Source organism: Bos grunniens, chromosome 19 (assembly GCF_055505025.1).
Source record: "Bos grunniens cultivar Pamir isolate PY7600 chromosome 19, Bosgru_T2T1.0, whole genome shotgun sequence".
Classification (NCBI taxonomy): Eukaryota; Metazoa; Chordata; class Mammalia; order Artiodactyla; family Bovidae; genus Bos; species Bos grunniens.
The window spans coordinates 23,802,526-23,822,803 of NC_141183.1; the positions used below are offsets into that span (position 1 = coordinate 23,802,526).

General features: G+C 48.9%; 1 protein-coding gene across 1 annotated transcript in view; it reads left to right on the top strand.

Annotated features, from left to right (window-relative positions):
• The window catches only part of PLXDC1 (plexin domain containing 1), a 66,588-nt gene that overhangs the window by 15,584 nt on the left and 30,726 nt on the right, over positions 1–20,278 (top strand). Inside the window, exons 3-7 of the mRNA XM_086357936.1 lie at positions 15,509–15,652; positions 15,942–16,011; positions 16,631–16,753; positions 17,455–17,573; positions 18,575–18,674. Coding sequence (XP_086214062.1) covers positions 15,509–15,652; positions 15,942–16,011; positions 16,631–16,753; positions 17,455–17,573; positions 18,575–18,674 — 556 coding nt within the window. The remainder of the gene's footprint in view (positions 1–15,508; positions 15,653–15,941; positions 16,012–16,630; positions 16,754–17,454; positions 17,574–18,574; positions 18,675–20,278) is intronic.

Genomic DNA, 20,278 nt, shown 5'->3' on the forward strand with positions numbered 1-20,278 from the left:
TCACTTTCATGCATTGGAGAAGGAAATGGCAACCCACTCCAGTGTTCTTGCCTGGAGAATCCCAAGGACAGGGGAGCCTGGTGGGCTGCTGTCTATGGGGTTGCACAGAGTCGGACACGACTGAAGTGACTTAGCAGCAGGTACTGATCTTACAAAGTTGAGACTCAAGAGCAAAATGCCAGGCACTTGATGGGTTCTCAGTTGGGGATGTCTCCCCTGCGTGGCTCGGGAAGGGTGCCACAGTGCCCTCTGCTGGCTGCTCAGCCTAAGGACCTGCTCTGCCTTCCACGCAGGTCCCTTTCGTTGACCCTTTCCCTTTTCCTTCAGCCAGCTAGTTGGTCTGTCGGTTGGTCGTTTGGTTTTCTTTCTTTCTTGTTGAGGTGAGATTCACATTAAAAAATTAACCATTTTAAAGTGAAGTGCGTTTAACACGCCCACAGTGTTGTGCAACCATCACCTCTATCTAGTCCCAAAACATTTTCATCCCCCAAAAGGAAACCCTGGATTTAGGCTGTCGCTCCACACCCCCCACCCCCAGTCCCAAGTAACCCCCAATCTGTGTTCTATTTCTATGAACTCACCTGTTCTGGATAGTTCATATATAAATGAAATACCATATATGATCTTTCATGTCTGGTCTCTTTCCCCTGGCATAATGTTTTCACGGCTATCCATTTTATGGCTGCATAGTGTCTTCCATTATATGGATATACCATAGTTTTGTTCATCTGTTCCTTTGTTGATAGACGTTTAGGTTTCCTCCTTTTGGCTATTGTGAACAGTCTGCTGTGAACATGTCTACGTGTACTTGTTAGAGTACATATTTTCAGCTCTTTGGGGTATATGCCTAGAAGCGAAATTGCTGAGTCATAGTGTAATTCTATGCTAAACTCTTTGAGGAACTGCCAGACTGTTTTCCACAGTGACTGAACCATATTACATTCCCACCAGCAATGTATGAGGGTTCCCATTTCTCCACATCCCTGCCAACATTTGTTCTTTCTCTCTCTCTCTTTTTTAAATTATAGCATCCTAGTGGGTGTGATCTAGTATCTCACTATGGTTTTGCTTTGTGTTTCCCTAATGACCTAAATCAAATCCCTTACGATTATACAGTGGATGTGAGAAATAGATTTAAGGGACTAGATCTGATAGACAGAGTGCCTGATGAACTATGGACGGAGGTTTGTGACATTGTACAGGAAATAGGGATCGAGACCATCCCCATGGAAAAGAAATGCAAAAGAGCAAAATGGCTGTCTGAGGAGGCCTTACAAATAGCTGTGAAAAGAAGAGAAGCAAAAAGCAAAGGAGAAAAGGAAAAATATAAGCATCTGAATGCAGAGTTCCAAAGAATAGTAAGGAGAGATAAGAAAGACTTCCTCAGCAATCAATGCAAAGAAATAGAGGAAAACAACAGAATGGGAAAGACTAGAGATCTCTTCAAGAAAATTAGAGATACCAAGGGAACATTTCATGCAAAGATGGGCTCGATAAAGGACAGAAATGGTATGGACCTAACAGAAGCAGAAGATATTAAGAAGAGATGGCAAGAATACACAGAAGAACTGTACAAAAAAGATCTTCACGACCCAGATAATCACGATGATGTGATCACTCACCTAGAGCCAGACATCCTGGAATGTGAAGTCAAGTGTGCCTTAGAAAGCATCACTACGAACAAAGCTAGTGGAGGTGATGGAATTCCAGTTGAGCTATTCCAAATCCTGAAAGATGATGCTGTGAAAGTGCTGCACTCAATATGCCAGCAAATTTGGAAAACTCAGCAGTGGCCACAGGACTGGAAAAGGTCAGTTTTCATTCCAATCCCAAAGAAAGGCAATGCCGAAGAATGCGCAAACTACCACACAATTGCACTCATCTCACACGCTAGTAAAGTAATGCTCAAAATTCTCCAAGCTAGGCTTCAGCAATACATGAACCGTGAACTTCCAGTTGTTCAAGATGGTTTTAGAAAAGGCAGAGGAACCAGAGATCACATTGCCAACATCCACTGGATCATGGAAAAAGCAAGAGAGTTCCAGAAAAACATCTATTTCTGCTTTATTGACTATGCCAAAGCCTTTGACTGTGTGGATCACAATAAACTGTGGAAAATTCTGAAAGAGATGGGAATACCAGTCCACCTGACATGCCCTCTTGAGAAACCTATATGCAGGTCAGGAAGCAACAGTTAGAACTGGACATGGAACAACAGACTGGTTCCAAATAGGAAAAGGAGTATATCAAGGCTGTATATTGTCACCCTGCTTATTTAACTTCTATGCAGAGTACATCATGAGAAACGCTGGGCTGGAAGAAGCACAAGCTGGAGTCAAGACTGCCGGGAGAAATATCAATAACCTCAGATATGCAGATGACACCACCCTTATGGCAGAAAGTAAAAAGGAACTAAAAAGCCTCTTGATGAAAGTGAAAGAGGAGAGTGAAAAAGTTGGCTTAAAGCTCAACATTCAGAAAATGAAGATCATGGCATCTGGTCCCATCACTTCATGGGAAATAGATGGGGAAACAGTGGAAACAGTGTCAGACTTTATTTTTTTGGGCTCCAAAATCACTGCAGATGGTGACTGCAGCCATGAAATTACAAGACGCTTACTCCTTGGAAGGAAAGTTATGACCAACCTAGATAGCATATTCAAAAGCAGAGATATTACCTTGCCAACAAAGGTCCATCTAGTCAAGGCTATGGTTTTTCCAGTGGTCATGTATGGATGTGAGAGTTGGACTGTGAAGAAAGCTGAGCACCGAAGAATTGATGCTTTTGAACTGTGGTGTTGGAGAAGACTCTTGAGAGTCCCTTGGTCTGCAAGGAGATCCAACCAGTCCATCCTAAAGAAGATCAGTCCTGGGTTTTCATTGGAAGGAATGATGCTAAAGCTGAAACTCCAGTACTTTGGCCACCTCATGCGAAGAGTTGACTCATTGGAAAAGACCCTGATGCTGGGAGGGATTGGGGGCAGGAGGAGAAGGGGATGACAGAGGATGAGATGGCTGGATGGCATCACCGACTCGATGGACATGAGTTTGAGTGAACTCCGGGAGTTGGTGATGGATAGGGAGGCCTGGCGTGCTGTGATTCATGGGGTCGCGAAGAGTCAGACACGGCTGAGCGACTGAGCTGAACTGAACTGAACTGAGTAACTAATGATACTGAGCTTCTTTTCTTGTGCTTGTTGGCCATTTGTATATTTTCTTTGGAGAAATGTCTACTTATGTCCTTTGCCCGTTTATTTTTCTTTTGCCCATTTGTGAAATTGGGTGATTTGTCTTTTTGTCTTAGGCGGGTTTCTTAACCTCTCTGAGCCCATTTCTGCATTGTCACATGAGGACGCTCTTGCCTAATGGCAAAGGTGTCATACACTAACCTACATAAAGGGGCCTGGGGTTGGGAATGACAGACATTAGCTGACTCTGAATTAGGCTCTGGTTAAGTGACCAGCCATCTGTGTTTTCCCAAGATGGTCCTGTTTTTGGCACTGAATGTCCAGCATCCTGGGAGACCCCCTCGGTCTCAGGCATACTGGGACAGCGGGTCATCTTAATCTGGTCCCAATATGGTAAATAGTGTGTATCTTTGCTGCATTGTCACTCTAAACCTCGGTTTCCTCACCTAAATGTCTCACAGAGTTTTCATAAAAATCAGTTAAGCTAATTGATTGAAAAGTTAATCAGAAAGGTCTAGGAAAAATGAGTAGTGGTTTTCCCCCCAGATCTTAGCTGAAAGTACAAAAATGGGACCCCAGCCACAAAGGAGGATTTCCTGGCCTTGAAGCTTTAGGGGCTACTCTTCATATTATCACAATTCCTCACTGTATAGTGGGAGCTTGTTAGGAATGCAGTTGCTCAGGCCCCTCAGACCTGCAGAAACAGAATCTGACTCCCAGATGATTCTTATGCACATTAAAACTTGAGAAGCACTGCTTTGTATCAGAGGCTTTGAAGCAGGGATGATAATTCTGGATATGAAAAGTGTATCAACAAATTCATCAGAGTAGTATTTAAAATAGAAAAATAGATCATAAGAACTGGAAACTATCTAAGTGCTCCCGAATAAGGAGATAGTTAAGAAAATTATGGGTTTTCTTCTGAGTAGATGGTCATGACTCATTTACAAATGATTGTTAAAAGACCATGTTCAGCATCAGAAACTGCTTCAGATATCATGAAACATGACAGAAGCCGTCCACACAACTGGATAGTCAGCAGGATTATAGCCACGTGAAATTACATCCAGATGAAAAAGACTAGAAGGAAATATGCCAGAATGGGACCAGGTGATGGGTGGAGGAGGCCTGTTTTTGTTTTTTTTTTTTTTTGGTTCCTTGTTCTAATTCTCTGTGATTAGGTGAAATATATTGATGCTGTCAAAATCTCTGGTTGACTGATAGGTACTCCTCCAAAAGCCCACATATTGAATCAGTGTCAGGATAAGATGATTCTTCCATTTCCATGAAGCGTCAGGGGGTATTAAAAAATGCTTTGTCTAGAAAGCCGGTTCACACCCTCTTTCCAAGCCTGGTCCAAACCCCTCTTTCAGCACCTTCTCAGGTCAGCCTCATGCACCCTGACACCTCTTTACCCCAGGTCTTCAGCACCATATCAAAGCCTCTGTCGTCCAAAGCCCTTTCCAGGCTAACCCATTGGGACCTACTTTCTACAATTCTGTGATGACAGTTTTCCATATGGTTTATTTCAGTCTGAGGCTTGAATGCCTCAAGAGGGCAAATCAAGGTTATTATGTAGGTGCATGAGGTGAGGGAAACTAAAGGAGCCCTCCCTGAGAGCTGGCCTCACTCCCCGGCCTTACATTTCATCCACTCAATGACAAAGGCCAGTATAGTCAAAGTTGTGGTTTTTCCAGTAGTCATGTATGAATGTAAGAGCTGGACAATAAAAAAGGCTGAGCGCCAAAGAATTGTTGCCTTCAAACTGTGGTGCTGGAGAAGACTCTTGAGAGTCCCTTGGGCAGCAAGGAGATGAAACCAGTCAATCCTAAAGGAAATCAGTCCTGAATATTCATTGGAAGGACTGATACTGAAGCTGAAGCTCCAATACTTTGGCTGCCTGATGCAAAAAGCCGACTCATTGGGAAAGACCCTGATGCTGGGAAAGATTGAAGGCAAGAGGAGAAGGGGACGACAGAAGACGAGATGGTTGGATGGCATCACCAACTCAATGGACATGAGTTTGAGCAAGCCTCTGGGAGTTGGTGAAGGACAGGGAAGCCTGGCGTGCTGCAGTCAATGGGGTCACAAAGAGTTGGGCACAACTGAGCAATTGAACAACAACACTCCAGGAAACAAGTGTTTCTAATACTATCTGGGAACAGAGACCAAAGTGCTGGGCGACGGTTGCACAACTAGTGAGTGGCAGGGCCAGGATGAGAACTCAGGCCTTTCTGTCCTCGGAGACCTCAGAGACAAAAACGAGTGACATGCTGGTCCACACAGAGGGCGCTTCTTGACCAGAGCTTTTCAAACTTTATTGTGCCAAATAATGCCCTGGGAAGCTTGTGTAAATGTGGATTTTGATCCAGCAGTTGTGTCTGGATTCTGCAGCTGGCACCACTGGCAAAGAACCCGCCTGCCAATGCAGGAGACATAAGAGATGTGGGTTCAATCCCTGGGTTGAGAAGATTTCCTGGAGTAGGAAATGGCAACCCACTCCAGTATTCTTACCTGGAGAATCCCGTGGACAGAGGAGCCTGGCGGGCTACAGTCTATAGGGTCACAGAGAGTCAGACACGACTGAGGTGATTAGCACACACGCACCTGGATTCTGCATTTCTGGTGAGCTCTCAGGTGAATCTGAAGGTGCTGGTCCCTGGGCCACACTTTGAGTAGCAGGGATCTAGAAAACATTTCCACTGGCCTTGTAAGGCCTCCTAGAGCAGTGGAGGCAGGCAATGGGATACCCAGTAATCCCCTCAGCATGTCCTGGGTTGGACCCAGCTGTCTGGCCCACCATTCTAACCAGCACGGCCAGCCTGGCTTCTTCAACAGGCCCTGCAGGGTGCACTTGGTTGCCTGCCCCAGCATTTCCACCTGCCAGTTGGCTGGCAGGTGATGGGCTGATGGTGACAGCTTAGCCAGAGATCCTGTCCAGAAACGGCTTGAGCTCAGCCAAGGTAAATGCTGCCCCGCTGTCAGAAATGAAGTGCCTGGCAGGCTCCCGGCATGAATAATTGAGGCAGAAGAGACACTGAAACAGCAGGAGCTGAAGATGGAACTGGGGATGGTTTTGAGGAGGCAGCCTCCACAATCAAGACCTTTCCTGGAAAGGTTCAACAGATTCATCATAATAACTCCCACTTTTCAAACCCCTACTGTGGATGCTGGGCTAAGAGCTTTATGTGCTTATGTTTTGTCTAATCCTTGCAAGAGCTCTGTGAGAAAGGTTACTGATGAGGGAACTGACGCTCAGGGGGGAGAGGAATGTGTGGCACCAACTATTATATAGTGGGGCTAGTTGTTGAACTTGGGTCGGCTAACTCCGCAGCCCCTGCCCTTGATCCTAGAGCAGTGGTTTTCAAGTTGCAGTCCACAGAACCCTAAGGGTTCCCAGAGGTACTCCAGGGGCCACTGTGGATGAAGGGTGGCAGAGAAGGAAACAGAACAGCAGGCTGGGTTCCAGGGCTTCTCTTTTCTCCCTGCAGAGTGCTCTACTTAGATGTAATTTATGTATTGCGCCTCCATGGAAGAAGGTTAATTGGAAGAAAGGGTTTCATGGCCAAAAAGATTTGAAAGCCACATCATGCTGCTTCCCCAAATGAATGTGGTTTACCCACTGGGGCTTCCTGCGGGCATTTCAAGGAAACATGGTTCCCTTTGGTGGACTTGCCAAGTGGTCTGGCTTGTGCTGCGCTCTCTGACCTTCTTCTGTAGTGTCACCTCCATCACAGCTTCAAGCCTCTGGCCACAGTGCCTGGAAGGCTGCCCTCTAGGGTAACAGGTCTGCCCCACAGATAGCAGGTCAAATGTGGTGTCAGCTGTGAAGTGTGTGAATTCCTCAGGTGAGTTCACTGCCAGGCAAGCCTCTAAATCCTTTTTCTTTGTTGTGCCCAGTCACTTCAGCTGTGTCTGACTCTTTGTGACCCCATGGACTGTAGCCCGCCAGGCTCCTCTGTCCAGGGATTATCCCAGGAAAAATACTGGGTTGGGTTGCCATTTCCTCCTCCAGAGGATCTTCCCAACCCAGGGATCAAACCTGCAGCTCCTGCATTGGCAGGCAGGTTCTTTACCACTGAGCCACCTGGGAAGCCCTTTCAGGAGACGTATCTATCTGGAAAACAGTGAAGAAGGCTTCGGATTGAGTGGCCTGAGGAGGCCATTTAGAAGCTTGTATTAATTAGGATACAGATTCAGCTGTTGTAAAAATGACCAACTGACAAGGTACTTAGACATGAAAGAGGTTTATTCCTCTCTTACATGTAATAGTGTGAGCATAAGTAAGCAGGAGTTGCTGTAGTGTCTCCATGGTGTTAGAGACCCAGCTTCCCTCTACAACATTTATCTCTCATGTTATGGTCCAAAATGGCTGTTTCAGCTCCTGCCATCACATCTGCATCCCAGCCAATGGAAACTAAGAAAGGTGAGAGCCCCTTAATTCCCATTGAGGGCAATCATTCTTCTCATCTTCCATTGGTCAGACATAGTCATATAGCTACATGTAGCTGTAAGGAGGGCAGGGAAATGTGATCTAGCTGGATGACCATGTGTCTAACAAGAACTGGGCGATTCTGCTACTGAAGGAAGGAGAGGAGGATGATTACTGGGAGACAGTTTTCAGTGTCTACCATGAGTGGGCTTGCACCATCCAAACTGCATGCTGGTGGCACATGATAAGGGACCTGCAGTGGCAGACAGGAAGCACCCCCATGGCTGCCAAATTCCAAGCCACCACCAAGTCCAGAAGCCAGTGACGATTGACTTTGTAGAAGAAAAAACATGGCAGCCAAGGACAAATTCTCCCAGAAATTTAGTTTCTCATTTCTCTCTTTCCATGTAGATTCTTGCTGTCTATGCTGGTGAAGGACTATCTGGGGTATCCCTCAAAATCCTTCCTCTGATCACCCCTAGAGCACAACTGTTGTCTTTAGGGCTCTTTTGGTTCCAAGGAGCCATTCAAGCTGTCTTGGGAAAGCTTTATAGAGAGAGTTCAGAGACTTGCCATGGGATCCATGGGCTAGAGATGAAGCCTGACCTTCCAGCCTGACCTCGGACCTAGAAAGCCATCAGGAACCAGGGCTGCTTTCTCTGTCTTTCGAGACCCTCCTCAACTTGGTCTCTTTTTCACTTATGCAGCATATATTTGTTGAAGCCACATGTGAGGGCTGGCTTCCTTTTCCTTTCTATGGAACAGCAGTCACACTTAGGGCAAGGCCCTGATTACACCAGAGGACTGTGCTCCTCACTTGCTGCCCTGCTGCACTCTCAGCCACGGGACTGAGTACACTTCCTCTGGGTCTATTGTTGTGGTTTTGGGTCAGGTGGCAGCATGGGGAACCTCCCTGCCCAGGGATCGAACCCATGCCGCCTGTGTTGGAAATGCAGTCTTAACCACTGGACTACCAGCACCTGCTTCGAGTCTGAGCAGGTGGAATCAGGGTTTCCTTGCATGGCCTGGAAGCATCTCCCTCGTTAGCTTCACTTCCTTGCAGAAGAGCTTGAGGCATCAGGAGACGTCCTTCCTTCCTTCCCTCCCTCCCTCCTTTCCTCCTTTGACAGAGAACTGTTTTTCTCATCCTCTCCCCCTGCCTGCATCTCAAATTCCTCCTACCCTTCCCCATTCCAGACAGGAATACAGCCCAAGGGATGTGCTTCAAGCTGCAACTGTACCAATTCAGGTCTTTTGACTGAAAGGCCCTCCTCAGGTGATGGTACGAGCGTTTGGAGAGGAGAAGACGGGGAACTGGAGGCACCTTCCCGTGTGCCTGATGTCCTGCCTGTGGGAGTGCTGTCCAGAGACTTGCTTGAGTCCAGTGGCTCTTGTGTCTGTCACCTGCCGTCAGGGCCGGGCACTTGTATCACCTGCCATCAGTGATGGGGGAGGATGCCGTCCTTGTTGGAGCTTCAGCTTGAGCATCAGTCCTTCCAGTGAATATTCAGGGTTGATTTCCTTTAGGACTGGTTTGATCTCCTTGCTGTCAGTTAAGATGTGCCATTGGAAGGCTTCCTGGGAACTCCAAGAAGGAGCTGATCCTGTCCCAGGATCCCCCAGTAGCACACAGCCTCCTCAGTGGAGCAGCGCTGGTTAGGGTGGTGGGCTGTTTGTCCTTTGTGGGCAGAGGACTCAGAGTAACAGGCTGGTGAGACACATCCCCAGTCACCCCACCCTTTGCCTCTTAGGCAACATAGCAAGAGATGTGTCAGCGTCTGTTTGGGCTTCACAACTGCAGAGCGTGGCTTCTGCGCAGGGCTGTCATTTCCAATGCTTGGAGGGTTGGTGAACACCAGGTGAGTCCCAGGGATTAGGTGATGGAAACCAGACCCTTTTCCAGGCCTCCAAGCAGCTGTTTTAAACCTGTTCCCCAGGAGCTGCTGTCTCGCTTTGTTTGGTAATAACATCCCATCCTGCTCACTAGAATGCATGGCTACTGGCAATAGCAATAAAACAAAGGAAGAGCAGGCTTTCAACAAACTGCTTTGAAATGATGAATGGTTGGTCATTCATTTATCAACATATCCTCCAATCGAGTGCGGACTCTGCTTAAACCCCAGAGGTGGGACTTCCCTGGTGGTCTAGTGATTCTCACTCCACGCTCCCAATGCAGGGGGCACGAATTGGATCTCTGGTTTGGGAACTAAGATCCCACATGCTGTACAGCACAGCCTAAAAATAACCCACCATAGGTAAAGGCTGACCTTACTTGTGGGGAAATTATGGTCTTCTAGGAAAGGCAGGTGTGGAGATAACAAGTCTAAAAGTCAGATCAGTCATTGCAAGTGTGCAACACATGGAGAGGCAGAAGACCGAGGTGTGATGAGAGTGTAACAGGGACATCAGGAAGCCACTCCTGATGAAAGAGCACCTGAAGAAGTGACCATCGAACTGAGGTCTGAAGGACCATGAGGAATCAGCTTCTGAACTGCATGAAAAAGAGGTTTTGAGGCATAGGAAGTACCAAGGTCCTGAGTCAGACAAGCACTTGGTGATTTCAGGAATTGAAAGCCTTGCAGGGCTGGGGCAAGGAGAGCGGGGGTGGGGGTGGGGAGGGGAGACCTGGGGAGGGAGGTGGTGGAGGGAGGGGCCAGACTACTGTGTATCAGGAAAAATTCATGTTTGCATATAACAGAATGCTGAATCTGAGGACTTAACAAGCATTCCTCCAGGGACCCAGGTTCTGTCTAACTGTCCACTCCACTATCCTATCTTTATTGCTTCCCTGGTGGCTCAGATGGTAAAGAATCTGCCTCCAATGCAGGAGACCAGGGTTTGATCCCTGGATTAGGAAGATCTCTTGGAGAAGGGAATGGCTACCCACTCCAGTATTCTTGCCTGGAGAACCCCGTGGACAGAGGAGCCTGGCAGGCTATAGTCCATGAGGTTGCAAAGAGTCGGACATGACTGAGTGACTAACCCTTTCACTTGTCTTAATGCTCACAAGATGGCTGTTGAAGCTCCAGTCATCACATCTGCATTCCAGGCAGGAATAAAGAGAAGGGCAAAGGCAAGAGGGATGAGCAGTCAAATTTGACCTCTTGTAAAAGGCTCTGCTAGAACCTTCAGTATATCTCATAAGCCAGCCTGCATCACATGGTAAGCCTTAAGTCATCCAGGGAATGAAGTTTTTTAGTTGACTACATTGCTGCTTGCTACAAAATCAATGTGCTATTAATAAAGAAGCGGGGTAATGAATACTGGATAGGCGAAGTCTAGAGTTTGCCTCACAGGGCCTTGGAGGTCATGGTAAGGAATGTGGCCTTCAATCTGAGTGCAGCTGGGAAGACGCAGAATGTTCCAAGCAGGACTGTGACAAGAAGGGGGAGACATTGAGGGTTGCCCCCTTGCGGCACAGCATCACACAACTGTGGACTTGTGTATTAGCCTCCTAGGGCTGCCATAACAGAGTATCACAAACTGGGTGGCTTAAAACAATAGAAATTATTCTCTCACAGTTTTGGCCAGAAATCTGAATCAAGGTGTCAGCAAGGTCACAGTCACTCTGGAGGTTAGGGGAGATTCTTCCTTGCCTTCTCCTAGTTTCTGGTGGCCTCTGATAATCCTTGGTGTTTCTTTGTTTGTAAACTGCATCACTCCAATATCTATCTTTGTTGTCACATGGACTTCTTCCCTGTGTCCCGTCTGTGTCTCTGTATCTAAATCTCCCTCTCCTTTGTTTTGTAACAATCATATAACAAGCCTGTCATTGGATTTAGGTCCCACCCTAATGCAGTAGAACCTCATCTTAACTTGACATCTGCAAAGACTTTTATTTCCATTCATGGTCATATCCAAAGTACTGGAAGTTATAACTTAAACATAGCTTTATGAGGGACACAATTAAACCTTCTGTGCATTCAAAAGGACTAACCTGGTTAGTTCACCAGGTCAAAGAGGAACTTCCTTGGTGGTCCAGTGGCTAAGACTCCCAACTTCCAATGCAAGGGGCCTGGTAGGGTTCGATCCCTGGCCAGGGAACTAGATCCTGCATGCCGCATCTAAGACCTGACACAACCAAATAAATTAATTAAATAAATATTTTTTTTAAAAGGACTAGAGTGCCACCTAGACCCTGCTTGGCTCTGTTGGCTGCTCATGTCCTCCTCCCCTACTTTTTATGAAAAGACAGCCCAGGAATTAGGGAAGCAAGTTTACTTCCAAAATCTTGACTGTGCTAGGCACTGGTCCCTCTTACTTCTATAAAAGGGCAAAAGGAAGGTTCTGGGCTCCCTGAGCAGGCCTCGCCTCACCTCAGCAAACCCTTCTCAGGCATCAAGGATTCAGGGATCCTGAGCTGTGGTGCAGAGGTGATTCTGCCTGTCCCTCTGTGTCAGGGGCTCAGAGTTTGAGGCGATGGGGTGGAGGTTGGAGAGGACATCTAAATGGTGGGCTGAAAAGCATGTAAACTAGGGCTTCCTTTCTTCGGGCAAAATTTTAGGCCCACTGATGCTGTTTAATAAACCACTCCTTTGTTGGACCTAGTGGAGAGAAGAATTGAGCGGTAGCTGTGTCTGGCAGGTGGTCGCAGCTGAACCTGAACTGGCTTCAGAGCTGTGGTCCTGCAGATGTTCAGGTGCAGAGTGTTGGTCGGGGCCCCGTGGTTGTTCTTTGAGGTGGAATAAAACCCACTCACCACGTGATTCCCTGGAAGCAGCTTGGGGGCCTTCGGACTCTTCTCGTGGGCACATTTGTTCACGTGTCTTTGCATGAGTTGGTGTGCAAGGGGCTTGCTTTCTTGGCAGGTTTTCTCTTTTTTTCTGGAGCTTCTTTTTTTTTTTTTTTAATTGAAGTATAGTTAATTTACCAGGTTTCCCTGATGGCTCAGATGGTAAAAAAATCTGCCTACAGTGCAAGATACCCAGGTTCGATTCCTGGCTCAGGAAGATCCCCTGGAGAAGCGAATAAGAGAGGAGCCTGGCGGGCTATAGTTCATAGAGTCTGAAAGAGTTGGACACGACTGAAGCAACTTAGCATGCGTGCATACACAGTTAATTTACAACGTTGTGTTAATTTCTGCTATACAGCTAAGTGATTCAGTATACACACACACACACACATATATATATACACATTCTTTTCTATATTCTTTTCCATTCTGGTTTGTCTCAGGGTACTGAATCGCGTTCCCTGTGCTACACGGTAGAACCTTGTTTATCCTTTCTATGTAAAATACTTTGCCTCTGCTAATCTCAAACTCCCAGTCCATCCTTTCTGTACACCCCCTGCCCCGTGGCAGCCACAGGTCCGTTTTCTCTGTCTGTGAGTCTACTTCTGTTTTCAGACAGGTTCGTTTGTGTCATATTTTAAATCCCGCGTATAAGTGATATCATACGGTATTTGTCTTTCTCCTTCTGACTTCCTTCACGTGTATGATAATCTCCAGTTGTATCCACGTTGCTGCAAATGGCATTATTTCATTCTTTTCCGACTGAGTGGTATTTCGTTGTATATATGTGCCACGTCATCTTTACCGAGTCGTCTGTCCATGGACGTTTAGGTTATTTTCATCTCTTGGCTATTGTGAACAGTGCTGCTATGAAGATAGGAGTGCATGTATATTTTTAAATTATAGTTTTGTCTAGATATATGCTCAGGAGTGGGATTGTTGGAGCATACGATAATTCTAGTTTTAGTTTTCTGAGGGACCTCCATACTATTTTCTATAGTGGTGTCAGGTGATTTTGGGGGTCGTTTTTTGCTTTTTTTTTCTTTTGGTGGTCAAGGTGGGGATACCAGCAGAAATGACTGGGGATAGGAAACTTGGAGACCTAGAGGGGAAAATGTGACTTCTAGTCTTTGGCAGGGGGTGGGATGAAGGAATAAGCAGAAGCTGAAGGGGCTGCTTTCCTGAGGGAGGCTGTGAACACAGAGATGCCCATGCCTGTGGGCAAGCTGAGATTCAGTGCTTCCTCCTCTGGGCATCTTCTAGGACCTCAGGGTAGATGACTGTGGCAGCAGTGGGAGGCAATATCCATGGGCACCCATGGCTGGTGGCATCAGGTTGGTTGGCCCCCCCTCAGAAGGTTTCATGAGTAAAACCAGAAATCCAACAAGCATGAGCCCAGGTGACTCTCACAAACAGTACCTGTGAGTCACCCCTTGAGGACTCCTGTGGATGGTGGAGGCCCTCACTGGGCAAGTCGGGGGAGATCAATAAGAAGGTGATCTTTAAGCTGAGCATTGAAGAGGAGGGATCTGCCAGGGGGAGAAAGCAGAGTCATTCTGGGCAGGGAGATCAGCATATGCAAAGGCCTGAGTGACCAACGGTGGACTGAGACTACTGGGAAGTTGGTCTGGTGAGTGGGTGCCCAGGATGCACAGGTGAAGGAGAGAGAGAGAGAAGTTAAGCTAGAGAGAGAGTGGGGCGGGCTCATGGGGGAACCTCATATGCAAGGCTGAGGTTTGGGTTTTCGTCTCCAGGGCAGTGGGAGCCCCAGATGGCTTATGAGCAGATGAGTGTGGCCTCATGTGTTTCTGATTTGTTTACATTTGCTTGATGTCCATGCTAGGAATGGGTGGAGAGGCCGGCAGTCTAGAGGCTGGAGGGGAGGAACCAGGCAGTGGCCAAAGGAAATCTACCCCCCACCCCCACCCTGCCTGGCCTCGTGTTTCTCCTGCTCATCTTCCCCCAGCCCTGCCCCAACCCCAGGCCCCAGAGTGTGTCACCTGTCAGAAGAACAGAGTCTGCCTCCGGGCAGGTGGATAGAGCAGGCGACCCTTGGCCCTGCTCATGCTGGGACCCGGGCAAGGGCTGGCTGGGCAGCTGGCAGCTTGGCAGGGAAAACATGGTTAGCTCTGCTGTGTCTGCAGCCACTGCTGCCTGACAGCCTGATTAATGACCCGCAACGCCCAGGGCTCTGCACGGGTCAGCAGCCCCATGGCTGTGGCAGCGGCCAAATGGACCTGCCCGCTGTGCCTCTGCTCCTCCTCGGCTGTGCTCCCAGATGGGCTGAAAGGCTTTGACATGGCCTCCTCCCCAGGCTCTTCCGCTCTTTCTGCTGATTGTTTCCCAGCCTCCTTTAAATCCTGCCCCTAAATGCTCCCTTGCATTTACAGAATGCTTTACAGAATTAACTCCCAGCCCTCTGGATTCTGGCTTATTCTTCATTTTGTCCCAATCAGGCACATAGTAAAGCTTAAAAATATGTCTTGAAGGCATCATTGCTGCTTCTTTCCCCGTTCTCAACTCTTTAGTGACTCGTATGGGCCCTGTCTTATCTCTCTGCTAGAGGGTCTCTGTTTGGGTATTCCGTTTGCATGGGTCCCACCTCCTCCATCAGACTAGCAATGCCCAAGATCAAGGATCTGCCTCCGTCTTTAGATGGGTAGCTTCCAAGATTCAGATTTTTCTTCTCCGTTAAATTGGGTGCTCCCCAGGGTAGGGAGCTGTGTCTCCCCCTCAGACTGGGAGCTCCCTGAAGACAGGGCTCTGTTTGAGGCTACCTTATCTGTTGCTCCTTCATGTCCCAAGTTGAGCTCTGCCTCGGGTATGCTCTGGGGCAGGGGTGAGGTAGCGGGGAATGGAACTCGGGGCTCTAGGAAAACCCCTGGCCTGTCCTGGGGATGGCAGAGTGGAGCTCAGGTATAGCAGGCATGGATTTAGCTGGAGCAGAGCTGTTGGGGGCATAGCTAGGGGGCAGGTACTGAGCTCTCCAGGGCCAACGGCATCCAAGGGGCTCCCAGGCCTAAACCAGCTCTTCTGGACTATGGTCTGGGAGGACTGTGAATTCTCTATCCGGACATCTGGATGGAGGAGGTGAGAGGGTGGTTGCTAGCATCCTGTCTCCTCATCCTCCTGGGACTCTGTCTTGGATAACGACAGGAGGACAACCACAGCTACTATGTGTCCCGTCTGTATGGTCCCAGCGAGCCCCGCAGCCAGGAGCTGTGGGTGGACGTGGCCAAGGCCAACCAGAGCCAAGTGAAAGTTCACAGAATCCTCTCCAACACCCACCGGCAGGCTTCGGTGAGTGCCCCAGTCCCTGGCAGCACTGCCCCGGGCTGGGAGGCTGGGTGCCAGCCCACTCTGCCTGGTCAGTGGGCATGGCTATGGCCTGAGGTCTGGGGTCTGGGGAGTGCCTTCCCAGGGGATCCTAGGGGGCTTGACCGGAGTTGGGGTGCCCACCTGTGGCCCTGGGGGCCTGCCCTGGACATGCCTACCCCCCCCACCCCATCCAGATAAGTATGAGGCAGTGTGACTGCCCGGCTACCTGGCCTGCATGTTGGCCCTGCTGACTCTCTCCCGTCCCCTGCAGAGAGTGGTCTTGTCCTTTGATTTCCCTTTCTACGGGCATCCTCTGCGGCAGATCACCATAGCAACCGGAGGTAAGGCCTTGTCTGTGGGGCTGGGAGAGGGTGTGGAGATTTCAGCTAGAACCTGGGACCTAAACTGGAAAGGTTCACGGGAGTCAGGGTTTTATAGATGGACTGGGATGGGTCCCACATGTGGCTCTCTCTTGGGACCCCACTCTCAGGTGAGAGATCATGAGTGTTTCGGACCACCTCCCTCACGTCTGCTGACTTAATTGTGTGTGTGTGTGTGTGTGTGTGTGTGTGGATGTGGGTGCACGTGCATGTGTGTCTCCCTCTGGGTCAGCACAGCCCAGTGTGGGCAGTCCCTCGGCCCTTGTGCTTCTGAGTCTGTGAGTGAGAGGGAGGAGACTGCACTGAGAGCCTGTTTCCTGGGACCAGGCTCCCTGTTAATATGAGGGAGCCCATCTTGGATTCCTGTGCACTTTCCAAGGGACAGAGATGGGTGGAGGGGCAGAGAGAACCTTCTCTAGTCTGGGCCCCTTTTGCTCTATATACACCAGACCCATGCCCACCATGTGATGCTGGGGGTCAGAGGTCCAAGACTCACTTCCAGCTCCATCTACGCTACTCCTTCCTGCATGAGGAGGCAAGTCCATCTCTGATGACTCATCTACGCTTCTTCCCACCCCAGGCTTCATCTTCATGGGTGATGTGGTCCATCGGATGCTCACAGCTACCCAGTACGTGGCCCCTCTGATGGCCAACTTCAACCCTGGCTACTCTGACAACTCCACAGTTGCTTATTTCGACAATGGTGAGATCAGAGCTCAGAGTTTAATTCATCCAGCTCCAGGGATCCCTTGGTCTAGCCCCCTTTAGAGGCGCCCAAGGCCCAGAGAGGGCAAGGGACTTGCCCACAGTCACACAGCACGGCAGCTACCCTACCTTTGTGTTCATTTTCCTCACCTGGGGACAAAATGCCTGCTACCTGATGAGAAAATTAAGTGAAAACAATTAGCTCTCGGTGCTGCCGTCTCTGGGGTCGCACAGAGTCGGACACGACTGAAGCGACTTAGCAGCAGCAGCAGCAGCAGCAGAGGTGAAATAAACATTAGAGACCTTGATTGTTTCTTACTCTCACCAGGTTGTCCCTTGAGAACCTACCTTCTGTCCCAGGAGAACAGAAGTTTCTACTGTTTCTCCTCCTTTTCATCTCAGGGGGTCAGGATAGGCAAGAAGGACAGGGCAGTGCTTGGGGTTGGAGATGATTCAGGTACAATTACAGTACCTGGTTGGGGGCAGGGAGGGTGCAGCAGGGTCTCCTGGCTCCCCTCCAGCTTGGGAGCCAGACTGTCTGTGGGCTGCCCAGTTTCTGCCTCCTGTCAAACTTCCAAACTACCCCCATCATCGCTAAAGGCACTAGCTGGTGTCCCATCCACGTGGGCCACCATTTCTGCAGGGCCCTGCTCCCTGCACGACCTCCCTGACCAGCCAAGTCTCTGCTCTCCTCACCAGGGACAGTCTTTGTTGTTCAGTGGGACCACGTCTACCTCCAGGGTCGGGAGGACAGAGGCAGCTTCACCTTCCAGGCGGCTCTGCACCAAGACGGCCGTATTGTCTTCGGCTACAAAGAGGTGAGTGGGCCATTCTTTCATTCAACAAATATGTCGAGGCCCTGTAGTGCGCCAGACTTAGGGTGTGGTGCTGGAGATAAGGAAGTTCACAGGATGGCTGCCGGCCCATCTTTGTGGAGCTGAGAATCTGGCTTGGGGGATAGATAGTAACTGTGGGGGCAAGTGCTCTTAAATAGTGATGCCAGGAAAGCCTTTCACAGGGCTCTTTACCTGAACAGGAGCCTGGGAGGCTCTCCTGAGGAAAAGAGTTGAAATCTTCAGAACGTGTAGGAGTTAAGGAAGCAAAGAGGAGGGTGAAGTGTGTTCTGGGAGGGAGCAAAGCATATGCAAAGGCTCAGTGGCAGGACTGAGCATGGCTGGTATAAAGCACTGAAAGAAGGCGGCCTAGGGATTTCCCTGGCAGTCCAGTGGTTAAGTGCCCGTGGTATGGGTTCCATCTCTGGTTGGGGAGCTAAGATTCTACATGCCTCCCAGCTGAAAAAGCAAAACAGAAACAATATTGTAACAAACTCAATAAAGACCTTAAAAATGGTCCACATCAAAAAAAAAAAAAAATCTTGAAAAACACCACTCTGGCTTCAAAGTGGAGAGCAGAGGGCTGGGACTCAGAGGGAATGCTGGGAGATGATGCAGGAGAACGGGCCAGCTTGGGGTAGGGTGGGGGTGATGGAGAAAACTGGATAGATTTGAGAGCCTGTTAGGAGGCTAGTTAACAGGATTGGAGATGTGTTTGACAGAGGAGGAGGGAAATGAAAGGAAGCTGGGAGAGGCTGAGGGTGACTCCTCCATGGAGGTGCCATTCACAAAGAGAAAGAAAAGAAAAAGGAAATGTGTTTGGAGATGACGTGGGGAAGACTTAGAATTTGGATGGGCCCATTGGGTTGAGATGTCTGAGCCCTCCAGGAGCCAATGCCCACCAGGCAGATGGGTCTGAAGCTCCAAGAAGAGCTGGTCCAAGAGTGTTTCGGGGGTAGATGGAGCCTCTTCTTCCCCGCCTGCAGATCCCTATACCCGTCCTGGAAATCAGCTCGTCCCAGCACCCTGTCAAAGCAGGCCTGTCAGATGCCTTCATGATTCTCAATCCATCCCCAGATGTACCAGGTGAGACCCCATGGACCCACAGAGATCCCTGGATGGGGCTGGACTCAGCTCAGATTGAGCCAGACTGGTGGGGGAGAGGGCAGTGGTAGGAAGTGGTTGGGGGGGGTAGGAGGAGTTAAGTGGGAACTGAGGGAAGAAAAGGGGCAGAGTGAGTTCCAACTTCTCTTCATTCGAGCTGAGGAACCATTTTTCCAATAAAATTTCCAGTGGGAGGCACTGCTCTGGTGGTGGAGTGGGGGGGGGGGGCAGCCAGGGCCCTTCCATTTAGCACACCCTCCACTTAGAAAAATCTCCAAAGACACTAAATTAGGGTTTATTAGTCCTCCCAGCACACAACCGTAATTGCCTCCCAAACCCAGATGATAGAAGGAGCATCACAGCGGGCTTCAGGAGACAGGAAAATTAGATTTCTCTCCTGTCCCTGATCCCCGTTCCCCAATTCCCCTTCCTGGAGGCAACCAGGGCCACCAGGGTATTTCTAGAGCTACAAGCCTTCGGGTAAGTATACATAAGTGTATTTATCATAAACAATGGCATAAGCTGTCCTCTGTTCTGCTCCTGAATAAAGTATATCCTGCCCATCTTTCTGGATCACTCTTTTTAATAACTGTACACCCCTTGCATGGATGTACCTTAATTGAACCAGTCCCCTGGGCCCAGACTTTTCAGTTGTTTTAATCTTTCTTTACAACAAATAATACTGCAGTGAATATTCTTGCAAATATGTACTTTTATGCTCTTGCATGAATATTTCCATAAGATTACTTCCCATCACTTCACCTGTCCCTCCACTGTCCCTTCTCCCACCCCCAAACTCCCAGCACTCTAGCGAGTGGCTCAGACCCTGCTCTGTTGCACAGTCAACTACTCTAATTGGTTGGTTAAAACCTATACTGAGCCAGTTACTAAAGAGTTTCAATATCACCCTGATTGTATTAGTTAGCTACTGCTGCAAAACAAATTGTGCCAAAACTTAGAGGCTTAAAACATTATCTCAGGGTTTCTGTGGATCAGGAAACAAAGCATGACTTAACTGGGTCCTCTGGTTTAGACTCCTTCACAGGCTGCTCTCAAGGTGGTTGCCAGGCTTGCCTCAGTGACTGCTGGGGGGACATCTAAGAGCTTTCATGTGGTTGTGACAGGATTCAGTTCCCCCTTCGGTTCTGGCTGCGTGAACGTCCCCATAGGACAGTTCATACTGTGGCAGCTGGCTTCCATCAGAGCAGGCAAGGAAGACAGCAGTAGAGGGTGAGTGAGAGGGAAGCCAGAGCCTTCTCATAACCTCACCACTTTTGCCACCTTCTGCTGGTTGGAAGGAAGTTCCTAGGTCCAGCCCACACTCAAGCTGGGATTAAACAGGGTGTGAATCCCAGGAGGCAGGGATCACTGGGGTCATTTAGGGGCACACTGATTACAACCCCATCCCTAGATACTGAGCTTATAGTTATCTTATTGGATTATCCTGCAGCACTGTAAATGAAGTCTGTGCATTTGTCTCTTTCTAAATGAAGATAAGGAGGCCCAGAGAGGTGGCGTGACTTGCTTTTACACAGCTCTGAGGGTTAGAACTGAAACCCAAATCTTCTGTATTTTAAACCCTAGTG